Source organism: Gadus chalcogrammus, chromosome 6 (assembly GCF_026213295.1).
Source record: "Gadus chalcogrammus isolate NIFS_2021 chromosome 6, NIFS_Gcha_1.0, whole genome shotgun sequence".
Lineage (NCBI taxonomy): Eukaryota > Metazoa > Chordata > Actinopteri > Gadiformes > Gadidae > Gadus > Gadus chalcogrammus.
In genome coordinates this window covers 25,182,562-25,209,548 of record NC_079417.1, presented here as the reverse complement: position 1 = coordinate 25,209,548, position 26,987 = coordinate 25,182,562, and the positions used below count along the sequence as shown (strand labels likewise).

Below are 26,987 nucleotides of genomic sequence, written 5' to 3'. Positions count from 1 at the left end.
TGCTGTCAGCTGGAGAAGGACTTGGGGATCAGGAGGCTGAGCAAAGTCTTTCGCCAACAGGCTATCGGTGATCCGCTTCAAACGTCCGCTCAGTGGTCAAACCTGCTGTCAGGGGCCACTCACTGGGCTGGAAGGACCATCATGAAGAGAACGGCATGGTCGTTAGGAGTTATCCCGGTTCGGATCACTGTGTGGTTTGAACTTACCCAGATGAGCTCCACACCTCGGGCATGAGGCAATAAGTCCAGGTGAACCCCGGGAACCAGGAGAAGCCCCCGTCGGCCGGCCACCGCTTGGCTACATCTGCTGTTCTAAATGTAATGACCTCGATTTGAGGTCCGTTAGGGTTTTTGTTGAAGTTGAATGTGAAGCGGTTTGGCTCCGAGCAGCGAGTCGTTGCGGTGAGAGCGCCAACGGACTAGGAACCGAGTCGTGTGTCCACAGTACCTACAGAGCAGCATTGTGCCGTTCTCGTCCACCGTACAGGCGTCGCTACATGTCTGTGTGCACCACAACAATGGGAGCAGGGGGCATAATGGGCCCCTCATACTCGTTTGACAGATGGACAGCATGGCTGTGTTTAAAGAGATACACCACGCATGCACGACCGGAAACTTAAATGGTATCAATGCGCTCGATGCTGGAACGAGGAACCGTTTTTATTTATAAGTCGAATATTTAGTCAAATCCTTTAAAATAAATGTGGCCTATCGCTAGGTCTTGCATTTTCTTGGTTACAGAAATAAAACAAAGATGAGATGGGATGGTGGGAACCGGAAACCTTAATTTTTCGATTGAAACCAAATGATTTGCCAGTGTGGCCGAATTATATATGAATGACTGTCCTATTTGCTTTGTAATCCGTCAGCTGTAGGCTACGTCGTTCCGGGCGTCCACACGGAACGTGAACGCGTGGTCGTACTCTCTTAACGCTCTCTCCTGGATAAATATAAATTATAATTTGAGTTAATCATTTGTTGCCTTTTCTCATCTAATGCTGTGCCATTTTCCGATTTTGCATGCTTGTAACAAATAACCTTAAGTTAACCCATTACATTTTTTTTATTTTTTTTATTACTTTAAGCAGGTTGTGATCCTACAGTGTCTATCAATGAATTTAGCAAGAATTGGGTGGCCGCGGCCACCAGGGGGCGTCGTGTCCTGCTCTCGGCCACCAGGCGGGTGTCGTGTACCCCTCTCGGCCACCAGGGGGCGTCGTTTCCTCCTCTCGGCCACTAGGGGGCGTCGTGTCCTCCTATCGCTGGGGAAGAGTCCAAGACCCAAGTTCCCGTCAGCACTGAAAGAGCCAATCTTGCCTCCGTTTGCCATGGTTCTCCCCTCAATCCTCCACGATCCGCGTCTACAGGTACGACTGTAACATGAATCCACTAAGCCTTTCTCCTGTAGCTCTTTTTAACTATGCTTCCTTGTACCCAGTATAGTTTGTAACTCCTTTACTTTGTACTCCGTTTGCAGAACCACCCCGCTGAATCATCCGTGAACTGTTCGGATGAAGACATGAAGTGACAGCAGCAACGCTCCGTTACCACTTTTTCTCAGTTTTCAGAGTACTAGCCTCCCATCTTTAATAATACAGGGCGGTGATGGCGTTTTTCGTCAAGAAGAAGAAATTCAAGTTCCAGACGCAGCTCACCCTGGAGGAGCTGACGGCGGTGCCCTTCGTCAACGGGGTTCTGTTCTGCAAACTGCGGCTGCTGGAGGGAGAATTTGTGGCAACTTCCTCGAGGTAACTATAACTATCCTTCACACCGCATTTAATCTCTTAACAGTAGAAGATAATTTAATAGTTCATTTATATGCTGCATGACTGAGATGACCCTATTCCCTTTTGACTGTGATGTAATTTTAGATGATGAATTATAGTTTATTTAAGGTTTTTACTGGCGGGGGCGTCGCCGGAGTCTTAAGTATAGGCCTGTCTTTATAACACTCAGTTTTCTTTATTTTGGTCATTTGATTGAGGTTGAATCTGGACGTGTATATGTTTTCCTTTAGAAAACCCTAAACGGTTCCATCGTAACTGAAATTAACGTTCACCAAAACTAAAGAACCTTAACCTAACTCTACAAAGTTCCTTACCCTAATCCCAGGCAGTCGGATCCAGTATGTGATGTAAGGCAAGTGGTGTTATTGTTATTGAGATGGGGGTCAGAGGTCACCTGGAGATCCTAGGCGATACAGACAAACATACCAACACACACATAACTGAAGTGACCTCCTCTAACCCAAGAGTTTTGGATGAGTCTTCTACCATAGATACAAAGATAAGGGAAGGAAAATAGACATGAAGGTAGAGAGAGGCAGGCAATGAGAGGAGAGGGACAGACAGGTTGAGAAACGAACAGACTGGTAGAGAGAGACAGACAATTAGAATGAACTATAACTAAGTCAGGCAGTGAGTGAAAAACATTGAAAGGAATTCTGTATGTGTTTTGTTTTAAAAAGTGTCAGCAAATGTGGGACAGTGAAAAAAACCTAAACTAAGCTCAGTGGTGATTGTACTCTAATGTTACCTTTCAGACATATCCTAGTTATTGTGTGTGTGTGTGTGTGTGTGTGTGTGTGTGTGTGTGTGTGTGTGTGTGTGTGTGTGTGTGTGTGTGTGTGTGTGTGTGTGTGTGTGTGTGTGTGTGTGTGTGTGTGTGTGTGTGTGTTTTAAAAAGGCCTGTCTCAGTGGGGGAGGTGTGAGGGGAGATGACCAGGCCGTCATCACAGTCCTCCCCTTTGTCTAGAATCCCAGACCTCAACATGGAGGCGGCCACTGCCTCTCCCTCTCTTCGGTCACACAGCAGTACAGAGCCACTGTTCTGGTTTATCAGTACACAGCAGATACTGATAGGATACTCCACTAAGTATCTGACAGCATGACCCAGATCTATGTGGGTTAGATCCCATGGTATCTTATTTATCTAGGTTAACTAGATATATGGTGACTAGCTCTGGGTTGAAGCCATTCTAATCAGCCCTGACAGGAAGAGGTTGATATGATAATCGTTTGGAAAACTGCTGACCTCAAGTTTCGACCGGATTTTCCAAGTCCCAGTTAAGAGAAAAAAAAAAAATGACAGGACGGGAGAAAAAGTCACAGAAGTAACCTGACACATAACAAGTGACATGAGTCCAAGCGAGCACTTCAATAGATGCTATCGTAAGATCTGTTTCTGACTAACTCCAGAAAGAAGTGGTCTATTCTAGAAAACATGATTGAAACATGACTTTGATTGTTGGTGGTCGCCTGGTGTGTTGCTAGAACAGTGATGTGGTCATCTGAAGTGGTCACGACCTACGTTATGGTGACCCTGGTGGGTTGCTGTTGTGTGGTCGCCAGGGGCCGGTTGCACCAACTGGGCGTAAGCCTAGTCGTAACTACGCCTGGTCGTAACTTGGCGTTCTAAGTCCAACCTAACCGTTACGCCGGTTGCACCAACTGGGCTTAGCGTTCTTTTCACTAAGACCAGGCGTAAATCCTACGCCTGGTCAGGGGCAGGCGTAGAGTTGAAATTCCAGGCTGTTTCTATAGCAATTACATCCAATCCAATGCAGCATTACCACCATCCTTGCAACGCTTCGCTAAACTGCATTTCAAAGCACAGCCGGCGATATGATCAGTGTTCACAGATCGACTGCCTGTCGGGAAGATATCGCTGGCCGATTAGTCCGTTCTCAACTTATAATCAGTTGTGAATGTTGTTTTAACTATGTTTATATATTTTATACAGGCCGACACATTAAACAAATCTCTCCTACAGAACCATTCCCGTCTAAATGCCTGCTCATCGTAAACCAGACATTACAAATACATATTTTAATTATATTCGTTTGCAGTGTTTTATTGTTAGGCATTAACACAATTGATGAATGACAATGAGTGAACGAATGAATTATTTATTTCGGTGTCCAACAGCATGTCAAGTAAAATAGTAAACAGCTGTTGTCACGAGGTATCCTAGCAACGCGGTGATATGCGCATACCATGGAACATTCACATGGCCGCGCATGGCTAAGACCGGGCGTAGTTAAGACCAAGCGTAAGTCCCGTTGGTGCAACCGGCGTTAGTTCCATTCTAACGCCAGGTCGTAACTAAGACCTACTTAGCAGTTACGACCAGGCTTAGTTACGCCCAGTTGGTGCAACCGGCCCCAGGTGTAGTCAAACATCGCTTAAAAATGCCAACAGACACTGCTGTGCCATGTGGAACTGCAGCTCCCACAATTCAAAGAAATTGTCCAAGGTTACCATATGTGGATATATGCAGTGAGTTGGTTAAATATGGCTCTGATAAAAGCCTCTGGTATCGTATATGAGTAGTATCTTTATAGGTTATATTACAGTAAGTATCTACAGCTCTCTCTAGGTATATGAGGCTGGCGGTGGTAAAGCCAAGTGATGAAGCAGGTTAAGGTGCTGTGGTGGACAACATGGGATAATAACATTTGACGGGTGGTCAGTGTGAGGTTGGGTTGGTTCAGAAGGGGGGAGCGGGTTTAGGAGTAGGAGTGGTGGGAGAGGAGGCATGTGTAATGAGTGAAAAGAGGAGAGTTTGCAGTGAGGAAAGTTAAGGGTGACAGGGCTGTTCACCAGCTGTTTCCTGTTTTCTGACTCCCACCTCCTCCCCCTGGTGGGAGATACAGGAGGAGGTGGGGAGATGGGGAAAGGAAAAGAAAGTCCACGGAGGAGGTGGGAGACCCTGGATGAGGTGGGAGATATGGGAGGAGGTGGGAGATATGGGAGGAGGTGGCAGATATGGGAGGAGGTTAGATCATGTAGCTGCTCCTCTGCTGTTTGTCCAGCCTGTTAAAACCAACTTCCTGCTTGCAGCAACTCTGCCAATCAGACTCCTGAGTCCCATCAGATGTTGTTGGTGTTGAGCTTGATTCCCTGCGATGACAAATGCTCTTTACGAAGTTAGTCTTTATGACTGTATATCCTTGGAATCCAAACCTTGCCCCTCTAAAGGGGGGGGGGGGGGTATTGTCTATTAGCAAGGCACTAAACCTTACAGCCACCAAGATGTGTGTTGTGGCAACAGGTCGAGGATCCAAACCAAGGAAAACAATAGCAACCATGTCCGAGAGATCAGTTGTGTTCATACGCTCTTCTCCCCCCTCCCACCCTGTGCACGTTCTTGGCAGTAGCTTGCCAGAGCTACAAGGCATGCTCTGTTGCCATGGCGTCTGAATAAAGCCATCTGGACAGAGGAATGTGTGTGTGTGTGTGTGTGTGTGTGTGTGTGTGTGTGTGTGTGTGTGTGTGTGTGTGTGTGTGTGTGTGTGTGTGTGTGTGTGTGTGTGTGTGTGTGTGTGTGTGTGTGTGTGTGTGTGTGTGTACTGTGGCTCTGCAAGTTGTGTACATGACCGGCGATACCTGTACACAGACTTGTAGGAAGGTCGTACTGTGTTGCAGACGGCCCTTTACCATGCCTATCCTGGCTGTTAGCTGATCGTAGTTGAGTAATCTCCTTCATGTGTTTCTGGTACTGTAGTCTGAGGGGTCTCCCGGGGGGGTCTTATGCAACAGGCTTGTTGTTATGGTTCTCTGGGCTTACTGGGAGACGTCAACAGTTTAACTCCCACGGCCACACGCTCCATTCCAGTGGAGGTCTGCTGCACCCCTTGGTTTAGCCAGCCAGTCTGTTTTTTTTTACTGTGAAACTTGTCCACGACGTTCAATGTCTGATTGACAATTAAGTGACAACTAAAGTCTCGTATACTCTCAGGTGAACTATTGATTATTAATAACTGTAAATAATCGTATAACCCATACACATATGCAATGTTGTACCCAGTTTACACAGAAACAGCCCCGTTTACCCGGGTAGGAGTTAGAGTCCAGAGAATTGGAAGCTGGATCTTAAAGCAGGGGTCGGCAACTGGCGGCCGGCGGGCCATAACTGGCCCGCCAGACATAATATCTGGCCCGCCAGATTTTTCTGAAGTTGTATCATTTTTTATTTTTTTGAATGTCGAATATCTATATCTGTTAGCTTAAATGTAAAGGGCCGGATACAGTGAACTTTTTTGTTCTTTCACCACCGTTTTTGAATTTAATTGTATCAAATCCTGCTACTACCCCTAAGGTTAGAGTCACACTCGTCACGGGCACGCGTAAGCTACGAGTGGCTGAGCGGGAGTTATTGGAAATTATGCAATATTAAAGGAAACGGAACCCCCCACTATAGGCCAACAACCATGGCGACCCGACATTACGTATTGTTTTGTGATACTGCACGTAGAGAAAGGCAGGAGCTGTTGACAAAAGATTAACGAGGCCAAGCTCTGAGACATTGCTGTTTAAGTAGAGTCTCTGATGAGGCTACTTTGCCTACAGCTCTTCTAACAGTGAGTAGGCTTGGAACGGAGGTTTATTCGTGAACGCAGTCAATCAGCACCTGTGTGTGTGTGTGTGTGTGTGTGTGTGTGTGTGTGTGTGTGTGTGTGTGTGTGTGTGTGTGTGTGTGTGTGTGTGTGTGTGTGTGTGTGTGTGTGTGTGTGTGTGTGTGTTTTAAAATGAGCGCTAGGTATTCTGCTCCGCCTTTGAATAATGAAAGCTCAGATGCTCCGATTTCGAATTTGGCCCCATACGTCGTCATAAGGAGCCAAGTTACCTCCCCTTTCTCTGCCTTGCCCGCCCAGAGAATTTTGCCCACCAATGAGACAATGAGCTACGACCCTGCGAGAGCCGTGTGTGTGTGTGTGTGTGTGTGTGTGTGTGTGTGTGTGTGTGTGTGTGTGTGTGTGTGTGTGTGTGTGTGTGTGTGTGTGTGTGTGTGTGTGTGTGTGTGTGTGTGTGTGTGTGTGTGTGCACGCGCGCGCGTTGTTCACTTCTTTGTTATTTGGATAACCGTTCTGCTGTTGGTGTTATGGCGCATAGCACGTTGGTTCTCTGACATCTAGGGTATTTCCACAACGAGACTTTGGCTTTGACTCCCTGAAGTACATGAGCCTCTGTGCTGCCCACTGCCAATGCCTGCTGCCGAGGGCTCCGGCAGCCACTATAACTTATGAACAGTAATACTATAGTGATACTAGCAGTAGCACTATTACTACCGTGTGACCAGTAAGTACGCGCAGTTACTGAAAATATGGTAACAAAACGTAGTTCCGTTTTCAATTAGGCGCAACGTTACTTTTCCCAGGGACAGATTTGACAGTGATAGTGCCTTCTCAGGCAGTATGGTGAGTATGAACTGCTGTATTCCCACTGTAGCTTATGAGATGTAGTACTCCCACTATAACTTATGAACTGCGTTGTTACCACTATAACTCATGAACTACTGTTTTACCCAGCTCTTGTTAGCAAGCAAACTAGAGGTCAAGCTCAGACAACGTTCCTTGTATCGACCGCAGGTTCGATTCCCACCTGGGATCCTTTGCTTGGTGCTGTTCATGCTCTTCTAGAACCCACTTTTCTGCCTCTCTTCACCCTCCTGTTTATAGAGGGGAACCTCAAAGACCAAGGTACCTCTAGTTGAGTGTTTTTAAAGTTGTGTGTTAGAGGGGGAACATGACCAAACGTGTGAATCTCTGGTTCCACAGAGTCGAGGTGCAGGAGAACTGTGTTCGATGGAGAAAGAGGTTCTCCTTTGTGTGTAAGATGAACGCCAACCCTCACACCGGCGTGCTGGACCCCTCCGTCTGCAGAGTGTCTGTTAGGAAGGTAGACCACACACACACACACACACACACACACACACACACACACACACACACACACACACACACACACACACACACACACACACACACACACACACACACACACACACACACACACACACACACACACACACACACACACACACACACACACACACACACACACACACACACACACACACCGACATGAACATCCCATGAAGGCCTATCGGTGTATTTGGTGTGTGTGTGTAGAGGGCTTATTGTGGCCTTCCTGCGTGTGTCGGCTTGTCCTCACCCGGCGCCTCCACATGCCTGAAGAATGAGGCCTGTTCCTCAGCAACGTGTGGAATTCACCTAATCAGGAGCGCTACAGCAGCCTGATAGCCTGACGGCGGTTCTTAGGAATAATCTGTAGCTGGAGATCACATGGCTGTTCCATAAAACTGGACACAAAGGCTCCAACCTAAGTGGTCTGTTGGTTATGGTGGTCTTTCAGGTAGCTGTCAACAGGAAATTAGGTCCACTATGGGTGAAGCTGCACATTTGATGTCAGTGCTGTTTAGGAAATTAAACCTGCAACCATAACTAGAGCTGTGTATCTAGAGCACCAGTGATAGGGCTGTGTAACGAGAGTGTTTAACTAGAGCTGTCAACTGAGCTCTGTAACTAGAGTTCCAAGCTCTGTAACTAGAGCCCTAAACTCTGAGAGCTCCTCCTAAGATCTCTTGAACTAGAACTCTAGAGCTCTGTTACTATATCTCTTGATCTAGAGCTCTTGACCTAGAGATCTGTAACAATATCTCTTGAACTAGGGCTCTGTAACTAGAGTTCTAGAGCTCTGTAACTATACCTCTGTAACTATAGCTCTGTAACTAGAGCTATGTAATTGACCTGTAATTGCCGTAACTCAGCTTTTTTCTGTGTTTTTTCCTATGCAGGAACTCAAGGGAGGGAAGGCGTATACGAAGGTGAGATTGTTTGTCTTTGAGGGACCTATTAGCCCACTGCTCTCCAAACATAGTGGATCACTCGGCAACGCACGCCTAACGCAAATACCTTCAAATGCTAACAAACACGAACATCCAAATATTAGCACATCTCTGTGAACTTCTGGACAAACATCTACTCCTGAACATGTGTTCTGTCAACACTGAGGGATGGGCTAAACATCCCGTAGCTGGTACCAGCCTCCTTGGTGCCGTGTGGGGGGTAGTGAGCTAGGTGGGCCTCTGCTGAGGCCGGGAGGGCTTGTTGATCACTTCAGGTCGGCGATGGAAAAGAACCACTTCCTCCTTCCTGCTCTCTGCTTCTACACTTCCTTCAGCTAAATATAAATACAGCCTCCGTCTTCCTTCTGGGAAGAGGATGGGCCCTCCTGTGTTTAAACAGAGCAGTAGAGGGAGAGCAGGAGGTGGAGGAGAGGGAGAGACCAGGAGAAAGAGATACCAGGAAAGATCCGGAGAGGCAGAGCAGGAGGTGGTGGTGAGGGAGAGACCAGGAGTAGGAAAGGGAGAGACCAGAAGGAAGAGAGACCAGGAGGAAGAGAGGGAGGGACCAGGAGAAGGAGAGGGAGAGACCAGGAGGAGGAGAAAGAGAGACCAGGCGGAGGCGAGGGAGACAGGAGGAGGAGAAAGAGAGACCAGGGGGAGGCAAGGGAGATAGGAGGAGGAGGAGGAGAGGGAGAGACCAGGAGGAGGAGAAAGAGAGACCAGGAGGAGGCGAGGGAGACAGGAGGAGGAGAAAGAGTTGATGTTGAGGTTTCTCAGACTCCTCATTCCTCAGGAGTCTGCTCCATGCCATACAAGAGAGTTCAGTATTCTGATATGATTTGACCGTGGTAGAGAGCTCACACTTCCCCATAAAAGCAATGTGAACCCACAACATACCCTGGAGGGGTAAGGACGGTACAATAGGGTAGAGCAGTGAACATGCTTGGTAATTTCGTTGCTCTGTACTTGTGACATGTGTAATGACAATAAAGTCTTTACTACTGCATGCCCAACCTCGGCCACTCAGAGCGGAGGGATCTCGCTTGGAAGCTGAAACCATTTAATCCTTGACCTTGCTCCTCACACGAAGCAACACGCCAACCAATAGATTTGCAGCAGAGTCAATGAAGACATCATTTTCTAAGCTGTTGGTGATTTTATGTGTGTTTTTATAAGTGCCGTGCTTGAGAACACAATTCCATACCTAGCTTGTTTCCAAGGCCCAATCCCATTTCTACCCCTTACCCCTTCCCCTTACCCCTCCCCCTTGTTTTGAAGGGGTAAGGGGAAGGGGTAAGGGGTAGAAATGGGATTGGACCTAACTGCGTGTCAAGTGAGTGCACCTTAACGCCTCCAGTCTTGCTCTCAAGCCAGCTCCTCTCTCCCCCCACAGCTGGGCTTCACAGACCTCAACATGGCTGAGTTTGCTGGCTCAGGCTCTGCAGTGCGCTGCTGTCTCCTGGAGGGCTACGATACCAAGAACACCCGCCAGGACAACTCCATCCTGAAGGTAAGATGCATTACCCACAAGCCCCCGGGCAACTCCATACTGATGGTAAGGTACTTCATTACCCACAAGCCCCTGGGCAACTCCATACTGGCGGTAAGGTACTTCCTTACCCACAAGCCCCTTTTAAGGATAAGTTAATCTGTATAACGTACATACCTAGCATAACCTATCCGTCCAATATAACAACATATAATAGATGTAAAGATTTTAAAAGAGTTATACAGTATGTCACAAATAACAATGTATGTCTCCAATATAATCGAAACGTAAGTCTGTGTGTTTGTCAGGTGATCATCGGAATGACACTGCTGTCAGGAGATCCGTGTTTTAAAACGTGAGTCTGCTCATGGTTTTCTCCTTTCTCCTTTGAGCCCCCTTTGTTGGTTATTTGCTGGTCTTTTATGACCTCAAGTCCTGTCCCTGAGAATAACAAGTGTAACCAAGACCAAGAGTTCCTTATTTGACTTCTCTGGAAACTGCAGATAGTGACTGATTAACTTCACCTGTCAGCATCTATTCTCTTGCCGACAAAAATATTGACTGGTACATGGGAATAGCGAAGTGCAGGGCCATTTCAAATTAATCTGCTAAATAGACATAGGGAGTTCATAGATTATTAATAAAAAACACTGCTGATGATTTATGGATGTAAACTAGATAATCAAATCATTATGTGGAAAATGTTGGATAGCAATGGTATTGTTGCTGGATATTGAGTTAGTCAAACTTGTACTTGGTTTAAGGTGGTTAAGATATGATAAGTTAAGGGTCATCCTGCTTATGTTCCTGGTGTCCTGTTAAGGTTTATAATTTAAGGTTCCCTGAAGTGACTACTCATGTTTTCTCCTGCTAGCCCTCCCAGCTCGGCCAAGTCTATCTCGGTCCCGGGCCGCGAGCCAACCCTGCAGCTGGACTGTAAGGGGGGCGGCACGGGCACCACAGGACCCCTGGCCCGGGGCACCAAGCCCAGACCCCCCATCAGCTCGGGTAGGATCACAGACCAGTTATGTAATGATTACAGCTCTGTGAACAGGGTCTATTATGCCGCTTTTCCACCGCACATGTAGCTCGACTCGACTCGACACGACTCGACTCGACTCGACACGACTCGACTCGACACGGTAGCAGCACGGGTCGTTTTCCACCGCAAATAGTACCTCCTGGACGTGGGTGGGGTCGGCTGCGCGAAAGGGCCGTGACGTATTTTTGTACGCGACGCAAACAACACCTATGCAACCCACACATGGACAGAACCCACATAACAACAATGGAGGACATCGATAACATTACTATTATTAGCTGGCATGTTGAAGAAGTTGAAGAAGTGGAATATGTTGGCTGCGGCGCTGCTATGGCTGTTACCAGCATGGTTGCCATGTCGCTCTCGTGACTTCGTCCCACTCTCTGGCCAATCAGTGGCCGGCTGTCTGCCGACGTCACCTTTTAGCATCGGCTCAGCCGCTTGGAACCTAGAGTGAGGCGGTACTAGAAAAAGCAGCCACTTCAGGTACCAGATACCATGTTTTCGCGGTGGAAACGCAAAAAATGTCGAGTCGAGTCGTGTCGAGTCGAGTCGTGTCGAGCTGGTACCATGCAGTGGAAAAGCGGCATTAGTCGCTCACTGGCTATGATTGTAGATGTTTGGTATCACTACGATATTGTTTGTAGTCGAGTTCTAGTTCAGTCTAATATCATTTAGATACTGATGTCGGGGTGTGTGGTGTTGCCTCCAGGCCTCATGGAGGAGTCTGAGCCTCCCCTCTCTCCCCTGGCCGAGGTCTTCCAGTCAGGACACTCCCGCAACTCCAGCTACGCCAGCCAACAGAGCCGCATCTCAGGTGCTTCTCCGCTACAGTCACCTCCTTCTCACCATCGACTCCTCCTCATCATCACCTCCTCCTTCTCCTCACACCCCCCCTCCATCACCTCCTCAATGTCCTCCTCACACCCCCCCCTCCATCACCTCCTCAATGTCCTCCTCACACCCCCCCCTCCATCACCTCCTCAATGTCCTCCTCACACCCCCCCCTCCATCACCTCCTCAATGTCCTCCTCACACCCCCCCCCTCCATCACCTCCTCAATGTCCTCCTCACACCCCCCCCTCCATCACCTCCTCAATGTCCTCCTCACACCCCCCCCTCCATCACCTCCTCAATGTCCTCCTCACACCCCCCCCTCCATCACCTCCTCAATGTCCTCCTCACACCCCCCCCTCCATCACCTCCTCTACCTCCTCCACACCATCCCCTCCTCCCCGCCCTACCTATTACCTCGGCCCTCTCTCCTCCTCCTACCATTGTGTGTAGAGGCCGCTAGCGTGTGTTGAAGTTAGGACTAAACTGTGTGTGTGTGTGTGTGTGTGTGTTTGTGTGTGTGTAGGCTACAGTACTGAACACTCGTGCTCCTCCAGTGTGTCCGACCTGACCCACCGCAGGAACCTGTCCACTGGGAGCAGCACCTCGGGCGGGGCCCTGGGGACCAGTGACCTCCCTACTGCTGACGGGGACCGGCCCCCAAGACCCCCCAGGCCCTGCCTGCCCCCCAGCCGACTCTCCAGGTAGAACTAGTCAACTTCACCTAACCAACTCATCTTTGGTTATCTCTTGGTTAACCTCACCTCACCTAGTTAACCTCACCATACCTTGTTAACTTCACCATACCTAGTTAACCTCACCATACCTAGTTACTTCACGATACCTAGTTAAGCTCACCATACCTAGTTACTTCACCATACCTAGTTACTTCACCATACCTAGTTAACCTCACCATACCTAGTTACTTCACCGTACCTAGTTACTCCACCATACCTAGTTAACCTCACCCTACCTAGTTACTTCACCATACCTAGTTACTTCCCTATACCTAGTTAACTTCACCATGCCTAGTCAACCTCACCATACCTAGTCAACCTCACCATACCTAGTCAACCTCACCCTACCTAGTCAACCTCACCATACCTAGTCAACCTCACCATACCTAGTCAACCTCACCATACCTAGTCAACCTCACCATACCTAGTCAACCTCACCATACCTAGTCAACCTTACATTACCTAGTCAACCTTACCAAACCTAGTTAACCTCACCATACACAGTTAACCTCACCATACATAATTAACCTCAATGCACCTGACCAACCTTGCATCAGCTTGTAAACTTAAACCATACCTGTTTATCTTCACCTTCTTCGTCGACCTCACCTTACCAACTCATCTCTAGTTAGATTTAGAGGGCTGTTGACTGAATCTCAGACGGCTGTGTTTCGGTTGTCAGTACGAGACCACAGGCTGAGGGCCGAAGATAAGCTTCATACCTAGTTAACTTTACTTTACATAGTAATCTCCTAGTTAGCTTTACATTACATAGTCAACTCCTAGTTGACCTCCCCTTACTTAGTTATTCCCAATCCTCTCCTCCAGCAGAGTGTAACAGAGTGCTGCTGTGTCCTCTCCTCCAGCAGACTGTAACAGAGTGCTGCTGTGTCCTCTCCTCCAGCAGACTGTAACAGAGTGCTGCTGTGTCCTCTCCTCCAGCAGACTGTAACAGAGTGCTGCTGTGTCCTCTCCTCCAGCAGACTGTAACAGAGTGCTGCTGTGTCCTCTCCTCCAGCAGACTGTAACAGAGTGCTGCTGTGTCCTCTCCTCCAGCAGACTGTAACAGAGTGCTGCTGTGTCCTCTCCTCCAGCAGACTGTAACAGAGTGCTGCTGTGTCCTCTCCTCCAGCAGACTGTAACAGAGTGCTGCTGTGTCCTCTCCTCCAGCAGACTGTAACAGAGTGCTGCTGTTTCCTCTCCTCCAGCAGACTGTAACAGCGTGCTGCTGTGTCTTGTCCTCCAGGAGAAAGCAGGACTCTGTGGAGAGTCATCTCTCTTGGGTCAACGACACCCGCATGGACGCCGACGACATTGTGGACAAGATCGTCCAGAGCCACAACTTCGAGGACGTCAACAACACGGAAGGTGATCAGACCTGATGGTGTGAAGTGGTCGCATCTCGTCCCTTCACAACATTATTTTTTAGATGTTGAGGGGCGGCATTTGGCTCATGTTTGCTGAAGGTTGCTGGTTTGATCCCCGGCTCCGAAGTGTTGAGGTGGCCCTGAGTGAGACACCTCGCCCTGACTGCTCCCGACAAGCTGGCTGTCGCCCTGCGTGTCTGTCACCGCCGTCGGTGTGTGAATGTGTGCGTGAATGTTAGGCAATGTTGTAAAGTGCTTTGAGTGGCCTCTGGTTAGGAAAGTGCTGCAGTCCATTTACCATTTACCTTGATGTGATGCACCCAAGAATGACCTTGGACGGAGTCGGTTGTGATAGCTTATGATGGGTTATGATGGTTTATGATATGATATATGACAGGATAGGTTAAGTAACCATTAAAACCCTGTTTCCTTTACAGACAGCAATTTGCGTCTGTTTGTCAACAAAGATGGAACGACGGCACTCAGTGGCGTACACCTCGGAAACCGGTTAGGACCACCTCTTCTTTCTCCTCCTCCTCCACTCTCTCTTGTTCCATCCCCTCTCTTCTTCCACCTTCTCCTCCTCCCTCTCTTCCTCCACCTCCTCCACTCTCTTGTTCCACCTTCTCCTCCTCCCTCTCTTCCTCCACCTCCTCCACTCTCTTGTTCCACCTTCTCCTCCTCCCTCCCTTCCTCCACCTCCTCCACTCTCTTGTTCCACCTTCTCCTCCTTCCTCCCTTCCTCTCGTCCTCCACCTTTGGTCTTCTCCACCTCCCCGTCTCACCTTCTTTCTTTTAGTTCCGTTAAACATGAATAAATCTGGTCCTCTACTCCCTCAGGGTCTCAGCTGGAGGTTACGAGCCGGTGGTGATTGAGAGCCACTAGGGCCCCAGGGGGTCCCAGGGGGTCCCAGGGGGCCCCAGCGCCACCAGAACTTCAACCACTCCATACTGACCTGGAGAAAGTGGCCCATCTATCTCCTCCTGGTCTCTCTGTCTGTTCCTAGGTGTTCCGGTTTGCACTTTATCTTTCCCAGATGTGTCGATGTCTGATGTAAACACCCCCCCCCCCCCCCCCCCCTCAGTCAGCACATGCATCACGTCTTTTCTAGCTTTAATCGGTTGAAATGTTGACATTTCAACCCAAATGTGTTTTATTAGGATTCCACTCGCAAATTCAAAGCTGACTTTAGATCTTGGATTCCAGGATGAATGAATCCAACAGGAGCAGAAGTTTGCACAGTCCGCGGTTCTGCTTCACTGAGGTGGCGTACGAACGAGTTTGTGTGTTTTGTTAAGAGTGTGTTGTTTATTAGTCTGCTTCTCATCTGGGATCACACAACGTGTTCATAAGACACTCCCTGTTGATCAGGGAGGTACGTGGTTAGGGGTAGAGCATTCTAACCCCGCGGGACGTTTTTCTTGAAGGATCCGGAAGCAGGTTTTAAGGTGGGATGAAGACGTGCTTGTGATGGAGAAGAGAGAAGATGTCGTTGGGTTAAGTCAGGCTAGTGGTGTTCAGTTGTACGAGTCTCTAACTGAGTCTGTCTCTTATGATGGCTGCTGGGTACAGCTGGTAGGAGGGCCTTGGTGGGTTGACCTCTGGTCTGGGTGCTTGGTCTGAGTGGTCTGTTGCTGTAGCGTTGGGTCTCGGAGGAGTCCTATTCTGGCTGCCGTCGCCCCCTGGTGGAGTGGTGAACCTTCTTCTTCTGCAGAACCTGTCTGCAGAACCAAGCCCCAGGGAGTTTGTGACCTTGCTTCAAGCTAAACCCAGTAGGTCCCGTCCCAGCTGCTGGAAGGCCAGACATCTTAACTAAACTAGTTCAGTTTTTTAGGCAGCCTTATATTTAATTTCACATTTTTGGTCAGGGGGAGATACATTTCCAATGACAATGACCTTAGGGTCACTTTGATGTAAGAAACAACCTTTTAGTTTTGAAACTATAGTTTGCTACAAAGAGACAATGTTTTCAAATAATTGGTCAGTTGCAACATCCAAACTGTACGCAATCTGAAACTCTGTTGGTTTAGTGTGAATAAGGATGTTTATTGATGACTTCTGACATCTCTTCAATTCACTACTTTATGGCAACCTTATTCACATTTGTTTTTATCACAGGGTCGATTGGTTTGCTATATTCACATTTGGGAGAAACCACTAATAACATTGTTTGATATCAGCCCTTAATATCCCTTTAAAGAAGTTTCGGTTTTAATGCTCTTGTCTGAAGAAGTCTAAGCAATGCACACACCTTGCACAGATATCAACTCGTTTCTAAAAGCTCTAACAAATTGTTTTACTTGTAAGCTTGCACGACTTTTAGAAACGGTATTTCTAAAAGATTTGTACCGTGTAAGACCACTACTTCAAACGTGTTTTTCTTTGTTCCAACAAATGTATTCTATATATTAAAGAGCCTATCTTACACGCCTCGTGTTGATGTGTGTTGTCTTTTTATTGTGGATCCCTATCAACTGGGGTTCAGTGACCTCTAGTGGTGAAGTGTGGAACCACTGCCTAAGCAGTAGGACGTAATTAAATGGATCTTATACCAAGTTAATTGTATTTCTTTAGGTTTAGAATAGTTTGTTACATTACATTGGATATTCTTTCCATATACTAAACATTATTGATCGTTGTGATCTATTTGTATAAAGGAGGAACCAGACACTTTAGAGCCTGCCAGTGAGTGATGTCTGGTCGTCAGCTGGAAGAGTTGGACTACTCATCTCAAGAAACGACCCTGGATAATTCCCTGAATAATTAAGTACAACTAAAGACAACATAAATCTCATGAAAACCCCATATTCCGTTAGATACTTCTCGCAAGGCCATGTATTATCATTAACCTCCTCAGCTAAATATTTATATTAATGTTTGTGAATAAGAGCACTTGCTCCTAGTCAATCTTGGTTTCAGATTAACACATATGATGTACCATTATACACACAATCTATACTAGTATTTGATACCATTATATACGGTTAGGCCTATTTTATACTATTTACATATTGCATACAATTTATTCACATTTTCTAGTATTTTATATATATATTTCATATAGGCCTGCTAAATACAAAGGACTAAAACCTGAAGTGACGCTAGATGTGGCTGGTGGGAGAACACAAAGACTATCTGATGACCAGAAATCAGAAATGAAACCAGACAACGTTTACTTTGCAATCTACAACAATTCTGTTTATCTTTTGTACTGATGTTTTTCAAAAGTGGTGTTGAATTGTACAAAGTATCAGCTGAATTTGGATTTATGACCATTTGGTCTGTCTTTCTCTCAGCCTCTGGTGGATATTGAGATCATCAAGAAGATAAAAAAACAGTGGCTGTCAGTCGGTTCCCTGGCAGGTGGAGGGTACAGATGAAACAAGCTTCACTTAACACGACTCAGTGGCTTTAGGGAGTAGGGTATAGGCCTGGAGGGCTGGCCTCAAGGGTTAACCTGGCAGCAGCTGAAACATTAGCCATAGCCACAGCTAACTATGCTAACATGAAACGCAAGCTCTATGCTAACATAAAACACAAGCTACATTTTGCTGCTGAATCGTTATGAACCACCTGCTAACAAAAACAATCAGTGTGCAATTTAAAGCAGAGCATGAATCCTTTGGCCCCCTGGATTGAAGAGTTTTGAACAAAGTTCACATTTTAAGGTCAGGTGGGGAGAAAGTATTATGGCTAGTTTTTGATCAAATGCAGGATATATTGCACGTTTTCATGGATATCAGGTGTCAGTGTAAATCTGTTTTGTGGATATGGTGTCAATGTAAATCTGGTTCGGAGATTTGGTCTTGGTGAGAATCTGGTTTTGAGATCTGATCTCAAATCTCTGGTTAGGGGAAGTTAGGTTGGAGAGCTGGAGTCAGTGTAACTGTGGTTTGGAGATCTGTTTTCGGTTTACATCTTTTGTATAATCTGGTGTAAGAAATAATCTGTAATGGAGACCTCTGTGTACATTTGGAAAACTTGAGTCTGAATAAATGTGGTTTGTAAACCAGGGGTTATTCTAGATCTGGTTTGGAAACCAGGTGTTTTTCTAGATCTGGATGGAGACCAGGTGTCAGCATGGATCTGGTTTGGAGACCAGGTGTGAGTCATGATCTGTTTAGGAGACCAGGTGTGAGCCTAGATCTGGTTTGGAGACCAGAGGTGAGTCTAGATCTGGTTATGAGACCAGGTGTTGGTCTATATCTGGTTTTGAAACCAGATGCTGGGTTCGATGGTGTACTGGTAGAGATCCTTAGACGGTCACTGTTGGTTGAAGACACCACTGGGAGTAGGCCCTGAGTTACCGTGCGAACAGGTCAAGGTTGGGCAGATGCAGCCATTCTCAGGTTATTTTACGGTACCTACGGTTACCGCCAACCTCCACCAACCTGCATACATTCATAAATCAGGAGGGAACAGTCTCCCATCTCTTGTTTCTCAATTCAATAAATTATCTTTAGAAGACGCTCTACTTCCTGGCTAGAAGTCACTTAACCTCCTGGTTTAGAATCTTAACCTCCTGTTACAAGACTCAGTCCTCATTTCCTGGTTTAAACTCTTCACCTCCTGGTCCGAAGACCCTTTGGCCAATGAGCTGCCAGGAAGCTAATTTTAAAGCTAATAGTGATTGCCATAGCAGCACTGTGTATACATATATATATATATATATATATATATATATATATAAAATTCTATCCTTCAATCTATCTCTCTTAGATATATATCTGTATCGATATCAGTATATCTATATAGATATATCTATACATCTATACACACAAATCCTTAAATTACATCTCTTTTTAATTTAAGCAAAACGAAGGAAGCGCTTGCCATGGTAGATGAAAGATAAGGGTCAAAAACTTTAGAGACGTCTAGGAATCAGGAACCTAATCCGCGCCCTAACACTCCAGGATGCACAAGAACAGCTGCATCTACTGGTGGTGACCCCATGAACTTGGGCTCCTAGGACGCAGGAGGATGAACTGAGAGATGATGCTGGTTACCAAGGCAACAGAATCCCACATGAACATCCAGTGTCATGACAACGGGATGATGATTGTCCAATCAGATACAAAAACAATCCGTCAATGTGCAAAACAGGCCCATACTCAACTCCTGTGGTGTGTGAGAGAGTGTGTGTATTTGTGTGTATATGTGTGTAGAGGGGGGTCCGGGGGGGAGAGTAGTGATTGGCTGACAGCGTCCTGTAGCAGCAGGGTGGTGGTAAGGTGACATCAGGAGAAGGAGGTGGGGTCTAGATTCACTACCTGTGTACAGGCATGTGTAGGCCGTTGAGGGGGTGTGTGAGGGGCGGGGCCAGCTCCAGCTGGGCCAGCAGGGAGAAATGGTCTGAGGGGATGTGGGGGTGGGGGCAGCCCAGAATGCTGTTTTCCTGGAGCCACTGGGGGTCCAGCGGGCCCAGCACACCCAGCGTGGTGAGGTGGGTCCTGGACGAGAAGATGTAGTCGATCACCCCCTGTGGAGACCGGGAGACAGTGGCGTCACAAGGCTGTTTAATTTGGGGCTAAGGATATTATTTAATTAGCCCCGAATCCAGTCATATATATATATATATATATATATATATATATGGTCTGTCTCACTTGTATTCATTTTACTCTTACTCTTACTACTTGAATGGAACTTTAGATGTCTGGGGATAAGCAGCACAGCAGTCAGGTAGCTATTTAAAGCTATAATAAACGTAAGCGTATTTTGTGTATATTTGTGTATATTTCGGTAAAGCAAATTTGCATGTGCAATAAAGCATACAAAATTGTACCTTTCCGTCTGGGCTAAGCCCCGGATATCTAAAAAACCTAGAAACACCCCTGCCAGGAGAACCACTCATTACCGTTTATCTTTCACACCTTTAACTCCAAACAGATCACCCCAACCGCTTCAGCTACGCGAGAAATGCTTTTATTTTTTTGTTGTTTTTTTATCCACCGGTTAGTTACCCGTTAATGGGTGTCAAGCTATCGAAAGCAAAATTTACCGAAACTGACTTCCCAAGCCCCAACCTTCTAATCCTAAAGCAACTTCTAAGCCTAACCTATCCAAAACCAACCAAAACCAACCAGCTAACTACCAACCTGCTTACCTTCTAACCCTAAACCTTTGACCCAGACACACCTTCTAAACCCTAACATCCAACCTGCTTATCTTCTAACCCTAATCTTTTAACCTGGACACACCTTCTAACGCTAACCTTGAAGTCGTAGGTGTAGTTGGTGAAGGGCATGGCGCTGCAGTCGTAGGCACTCTTCAGCTGGAAGCTGTGGGTGATGCTCCGGTCTGCGGGGCTCCTCTTCCCGTTGGGAGTGCTCTTGGCGTTGCAGCTGAAGTTGGTGAGACAGTCGGTGTAGCGGAGCTCCTTGAAGTCCTTGTGGTTCTCGGCCACGCCCCCACTACTCAGGTATTCCACCACACCTGAAAACAACACAAAGCCACCTTCCCTTAGACACCACTCCCACGACTGTCCAGAAGATAGATTAAATGGACTGCAATACAGCGCCTTTCTAAACAGTGGCCACTCAAAGCACTTTACAATATTGCCAAAGATTCACCCATTGACAAACCAACAGCGGTTTCCACCAAGCAAGACGACAGCCAGCTCGTCAGAAGCAGTCAGGGCGAAGTGTCTTGCTCAGGGACACCTCAATTCTCAGCTAGAAGGAGCCGGGGATCGAACTAGCAACCTACCAGTCACCAACCAACCCGGTCTACCTCCTGAGCCACATGCCGCCTAGTATCTGCCGTTCCATCCATCCATTCATTCATCTGTCTACAGGTTGGTCCTACAATATTCAACACATGCAACACATACAATACGTGGGAGTGTTGTGTTCTCCGTGTTCTCTTTTTTAACTGATAAATGATAAGGTGGTTCCAGCTCTGTCCTGAAGGGGGGGGGGGCTCCTCCTACCAGAGTCAGGCAGGGAGTTGAGGTCGGCACACAAGACGATGGGGATGGTTGCGGGGTCAGAGGTTAGGGAAGTGGCAGCCCTCTCAGCGATGCTCTTGAGCTCAGAGAGGAACATCATGGTCTGGATGAGCTTGACGTCGGAGAACTCCGGGTCCCAATGCATGTGGGCGTTAGCAACCAAGATCATCTGCCTCTCGGGTGGAGCCTTCATACCTGCACAGGAAACAACTATTCAGCACCAGAACGGTCTACCTGTTCACCTCTCTACCCGTCTGGGGGACCCTTTGTGCCTGCACAGGTAACAACACATTTGGTACTAACACTACCTGTTTCTCAAAGTTATAGTCTTTAATCCAACCTCACTATTTCATTGGCCCAGGAAGGTCGCCCACAAAGTACAATGCACCTTAAGGTGTGAGTATGTTTGTGGCCATTCTAGTGTCATTAACATAACTGCATGCGAGTGTTTCTTAATAACCCAATAATAACATAACTCAACATGCTCACCGCCTGAGAACATGTCCTTGTTGACCTCCAGGAGCACGGCGACCCCGATGTTGTCCTTGGTCATCACCCTGTTGAGCATGATCTCTGACCCCTCCGAGTTAGCCATGGCTACCTGGTTGAACTCTACAGTGTGTTTCTGCACCAGAGTGAACCTACACACAAAAACATACAGATGATAATATTATTCATTGTTTTTTTTAGGATTTGGAGTAATTATTGTGTTCTAGCTAGCTATGCTAGAACCCAAATGAGCAGTACGCTCACGTGCAGCATGCTATCTAGTAGCTTGCTAATGAGCCAAGTATTCTACATACTTCTGTGTCTTGAAGAAGATGGCGCAACCGTCGACGTGCTTGCGCTCGGGTTCGGACACCAGCTTGGCACGAGACTTTGGGCAGAAGTATCCGTCATATCCCTGCTCCTTCAGCGTGTCCAGGAACAGGGTGTAGTACTGCTCCGTCTCCACCTCCTGCACACCCAAACAGAAGCTTCTAGAACTAGCTCGGGTGGAGAGGCTTCTACAACAGTTCAGGTGGAGGAGCATCTACAACAGTTCAGGTGGAGAAGCTTCCGGAACATTTCAGGTGGAGAAGCTTCTGGAACAGGTGGTTTAGGGTTTGTGGTGGTTAAAGTAAGGATGAAGGCTGGTTTGCGTAGGGGTGAGGGCTGGTTAAGGGGAGGATGAAGGCTCACCTGCAGGCTGATGATGTCTGCGTGGCAGCTGGTGATCTCCTCCATGATGCCCTTCCTGCGGTAGCTCCAGCTCAGAGCCCAGGAGGGACAGTAGCCGTACAGCTGCCGCGTGGCATACTTCTCACACAGCACGTTGTAGCACATGACCGTGAACACCGCTGAGAGGGGTGGAGGCATGGAGTAGGGAGAACAAGAGTGGAGGAGAGGTATACATTTTTAAAGAAAAAGGGAGTGCCTCTCGGGTGGAGCCGTCATACTTGCACAGGTAACAACTATTTACCACCAAAATTATTGGTCAACTTATTTACCTGTCTACCTGTCGGGGGGAACCCTGCACAGGTTACAACACATTTACTACTAATACCCCCCCTTCCAAAGGTAACAGTCTTTAATCCAACCTCACTCACAACATACAGTGCACCTTAAGGCGTATGAGCATGTTGATGACCATTCTAGTGAAAATCTAATTATTCAACTTGATTTTCATAGTGGCTGTAGCAGCAGCACTTTAACGTTGGATGTCATACATAACCTTATATAATCCTGATGTTATATAGGGTGTGGAGTTACCTGTAGGGACGCTCTGGTCCCTCTCCTTCAGAGTGATCCAAGGCCTCTGGGGAAGCTGTTCAGGATGCACTGAAACCAAACAGACAGTGAGTTCAACCTCCCACAGATTAGTCAATCCATCCCCCTCCTAGCTCCTTCTCTAGTGCAACGGGATCTCAGGATGGTTCAGGGAGGGATTAGGGATATGCACTAGGGTTATAATGAAATAATATAATAATGAAACGGAAATCTTGGGAGATTGCCACTTTAAGATCTGTATCTGACAGGTAAATCTATGTATATCTCTACATCTCATCTTATTCAGATGTTCAAAACGTGAAATGACTTTCCCTTGCACTACTTTTATTTCCAAGTACAAGAGGAGGTAGTGGGGGTGTGGTCTATGGGCATGTGGGCGTGGTTTATGAGTCTAAGGGAGTCCAGAAGGGTTACCAGCTAGATTATCCAGCATGTAGTTGAGGAGCTTCCTGGTGCCGTCGGGTTCCTGGTACAAGTTGAGGATATCCTGGGACAACGGATTACCTAGACAACACATTCAGCTAAGTCATTAAATCTTGCACACATTCGGTAGTGCGGTATTCTATGACATATGTAAGCCGTCCCTCAGCTGCTAATGTTCAAATTACATTCTGAGACCTGCTGCCTAGTTCTGTCATTCTGGGGTCCATCTGCTCTCTACAAGCATACTTATAGCAGCAATTTATCTTCCATGTACGCAGCATAACATAGGTTGTGTATATACAAATACAACCATTCTACAGGTGTTAAGTAATGCCTCACCCTTTAGTCCCAGAGTCTGGAGCTGGAAGAGTCGTCCCAGTTCATAAGGCAGAACCCGTAACAGGTTGTTGTTGAGCAACAACTCCCTGAAACACAAAGACAACCACATTGTAAAAGCACAAAACCACATCTCTCATATTATATCTCTTCTAGTCAAGCACTCTCTCTTATTACAGAAGTCCATCTCTAGTACATAGCTCTATCTGTAGCACAGAGCTCTATCTAGCACAGAGCTCTATCTCTAGTACAGAGCTGTTCTCTAGTGTAGAGCTCTATCTCTACTAGAGCTCTAGCTCTAGCACAGAGCTCTATCTCATAAGAAAGCACTCTGGTCCACCTGAGAGAGACCATGTTTCCGAGCTCCGCCGGGAGGCTGCGCAGCTTGTTGGAGGAGAGGTTGAGGTAGGCGAGGTGAGGAAGATTGGAGATCTCCGGCGGGAGGCGGCTCAGGTTGTTGTCGTTGATGTGCAGCGCCGTCAGGTGGGTCAGCGACCACAGAGAACTGCTCAGACTCCGCACACGACCTGCAGCGAAGTGAACACAGCAAGACCTCCCATGTAGCAGGCTGAAATAATCTACCACCAAGAGGAGAATATTACACCAGTGTTTCATCATCATTAATCTGCTGCAGATCTCTATGTACTGAATAGGACTCAAGGGGTGCAACCAGCTCACAGTCAAGGCTGACCAGGAATTTCTAGGTTTTCAAGAGGGTTGTGGGTAATAGTTCAGGGGTACATAAGGAGCACGTGTTTTTTTGTAACAGATAAAGAGTTGACTGGTAATAGATAAATGGTTATACTGGTAATAGATAATGGTTGTTTCGGCAATTGATTAAGGGTTTACTTGAAGTAGATAAAGAGTATATTGGCTACATATTGGATATATTTTAAGTACAAGGGAACCCTATTTCAGCTCAAACTCAATCACTGAGATTAAAATAATGTTGTATCACCATGGCTACGAGCCATGACAACTTTGTCGTACTTTCTTTGTCACGTTGTTGTGAGTATTATAATGTTGTATATGAACTACGCCGCACAACGCTGAGTTATACTATAGGTGTCACATCAACCTCAACCTCTGCCCAGACAGAGCTCCACATATCAATATCACCTTCTTCCTAGACGGAGCTCCACAAATCAACACACACAAGTGTCTTTTGGTCGTGATGACAGTGAGTATAGTAAAATGCATTTTGAAGTCAAGAAAACAATCCCACCGCTGATCAGAGTACGAACACGTTTGGCGGCGTATACATAGAATTTGACTCCTGGTTTTCTCTTGACGACGGTCTTATTTCAGTAAAAGTGATAAAAGGACACACATTACTATGTTGACAATCATATAAGACATATTAACTTCATTAAAACAACACAAAGACGATTTTGGGTCCCCGTTTAAGAGCTACTGACCCGATATCTCGAGCTCGGCCCAGTAGCTCCTCTTCCCGCTGGAGGCGTCCTCAGCAGACATGATGGAGTAACAGCGGCGAGGGTCGGGGGGTTCATACTTGTCCTTGGGCATCCCTGGAGGTCTGAGGACCACAACCAGAATTAAAATCAAAGTTGGGGCACACCCATTTATTACCAGGATATTATTATATATACTAGGTTATAGGAGTTTCAGCAAGATCTCCCACACAGCGTACAAAAAAGGGTCAAATAGATGAAAGTTCATAGAAATTATTTATGTGAAACATTTAATAAACACAAACGGTAATCATTATTAAAATAGTAACCTATTTCAGGATTAAGAGATAAATCCTACAAAATGAAACAGCACACCTAGTGTGCCGTGTGTGCAGTCTGGTCGTGAACCACGAAGACAACCATATGTCCCACAACACAACATACCCTTATTATTGGATGATTACTTATCCTTATGGTCAACAAACCACCCAAAATGTGGATATCAAATATGTTGATCTTCAGTGAGTTGAATCATTCATTACCAAAAACCTCTGCAGGGAATTATTCAGAGTTCAAAACAAGCCTGGTTAGATAGGAGTTATTATTCCAGGTCTAGTCTACCGCTGGGTACCAAGTGAAGTCAAATATAATTATATATAGAAATGTATTTATACCCCAGCATTGAGAGCATTCTGAATTCCTTACATAGCACCACATTAAAACTGTTGCAATAGACTGCTTGGAGAGTTACATAACGTGTTTACACTATGGGGTCAGATAGCAGCTAGGCTCTGGTAAACACTACATTTGCTACATTTCATAACTTTACTCTCTGTTAAACTTTACATTAATTATCTACTTTAGACTACATTAGTTATTTTACATTAATCACTGTACTTACTTTACACTACATTTGTTACTTTACATCACATTCGTTACATTACAGAAGTGTAACAGTTAGTGTTGTTGTTTTTTTATAATGAGTTTGGCTACACAGTACAGTACAATACCCACAACAAAACTTCATAACCTTAGACAGAACACTACACACAACACTACACCATTTGGGACAACACACTACACTAGACACAACACAAGACACAACACTACACAGAACACTACAGTAGACACACGACAACGGTTTAGTTAATCCTACAGCCAGGGTGTGGGTTAGTAAATCATACAGCATGGTTTGGTTAGTCCTACTAGATGAGTCTGGGTTAGTTAGTCTTACAGCATTGATCTGGCTAAATAAGTCCAACACAATTAGATAGTGCTGATAGCATGGGTCTGGCTTAGTCCTACAGCTGGGATGGGGTTTAGTTATTGTTACAGCATGGGTATAGGCTAGTCAGTCCTACAGCATGGGATAAATAGCCAAACAGCAGGGATCTGGATTAGTAAATGTGACAGCATGGGTTAGTTGCCTCGATTAGTAAGACCTACCATCATTGCTCTTGGTTAGTCTGGTCCTACAGTGTAAGTATCGGTTAGCTAGACCTACACCATGCGTCTAGTTGAGTCCTACAGCATGGTTTAATGAGTCATACAGTATGGTATGGTTAACGTTAGTTATTCAGCATTGGTCTATGTTAGTTTACTTTCCGTATCGGAGAGGGGTCTAATGACACCAAGACAAGCCTGACAGTAGGAACGGAGCTCCGGTACCGCTCACCTGCATTCGGGTCAGAGAAGACAGTTAAGAGATATGGTCGGTAAGGAGGTGGACCCGTCCTGACCTGGTCTCGACTAGACCTGGTCCCGACTAGACCTCCAGACGGCGAGGTGGACCGTCCTGACCTGGTCCCGACTAGACCTGGTCCCGACTAGACCTCCTGACCTGGTCCCGACTAGACCTCCAAAAGGACCTGCGGATCTGAAGGAAGAACAACAAACGCGGCTTCCGCTCGCGTCCGTCACCCCGTGCACGCGTCTACATACCTTATAGGTCCATGCTACCTACAGTTTGTAGGAAT

General features: G+C 46.6%; 2 protein-coding genes across 2 annotated transcripts; one reads left to right on the top strand and one right to left on the bottom strand.

Moving 5' to 3' along the window:
• The first annotated feature begins 1,251 nt into the window (after window positions 1-1,251).
• On the top strand, window positions 1,252-17,183 carry eeig1a (estrogen-induced osteoclastogenesis regulator 1a). Its single transcript, XM_056593337.1, has 12 exons — window positions 1,252-1,366; window positions 1,477-1,747; window positions 7,558-7,678; window positions 8,598-8,627; window positions 10,042-10,158; window positions 10,446-10,492; window positions 11,012-11,145; window positions 11,892-11,996; window positions 12,540-12,717; window positions 13,997-14,118; window positions 14,555-14,624; window positions 14,958-17,183. Exons 2-12 carry the CDS (start codon window positions 1,605-1,607, stop codon window positions 15,001-15,003), a joined length of 1,113 nt encoding a protein of 370 aa, XP_056449312.1. The 5' UTR covers window positions 1,252-1,366; window positions 1,477-1,604; the 3' UTR covers window positions 15,004-17,183.
• On the bottom strand, window positions 16,122-26,907 carry cnot6l (CCR4-NOT transcription complex, subunit 6-like). The gene is made up of 12 exons (XM_056593336.1): window positions 26,687-26,907; window positions 25,015-25,136; window positions 23,937-24,123; window positions 23,600-23,685; window positions 23,252-23,341; window positions 22,820-22,888; window positions 22,250-22,407; window positions 21,871-22,025; window positions 21,557-21,708; window positions 21,050-21,262; window positions 20,333-20,553; window positions 16,122-19,597 (listed from the first exon to the last, which is right to left on the bottom strand). Exons 2-12 carry the CDS (start codon window positions 25,124-25,126, stop codon window positions 19,385-19,387), a joined length of 1,656 nt encoding a protein of 551 aa, XP_056449311.1. The 5' UTR covers window positions 25,127-25,136; window positions 26,687-26,907; the 3' UTR covers window positions 16,122-19,384.
• Window positions 26,908-26,987: the final 80 nt, after the last annotated feature.

Bases quoted from the DNA above. Each gene is read 5' to 3' on its own strand.
- eeig1a (XM_056593337.1), top strand. From the start codon at position 1,605: ATGGCGTTTTTCGTCAAGAAGAAGAAATTCAAGTTCCAGACGCAGCTC. The intron at 8,628-10,041 runs GTGAGATTGTTT...CTCCCCCCACAG, and splicing joins GAGGGAAGGCGTATACGAAG to CTGGGCTTCACAGACCTCAA. The intron at 14,119-14,554 runs GTGATCAGACCT...TTTCCTTTACAG, and splicing joins GGACGTCAACAACACGGAAG to ACAGCAATTTGCGTCTGTTT.
- cnot6l (XM_056593336.1), bottom strand. From the start codon at position 25,126: ATGCCCAAGGACAAGTATGAACCCCCCGACCCTCGCCGCTGTTACTCC. The intron at 24,124-25,014 runs GTCAGTAGCTCT...ACTTCGCTGCAG, and splicing joins GGCCGAGCTCGAGATATCGG to GTCGTGTGCGGAGTCTGAGC. The intron at 21,263-21,556 runs GTGAGCATGTTG...TTTCCTGTGCAG, and splicing joins CAAGGACATGTTCTCAGGCG to GTATGAAGGCTCCACCCGAG.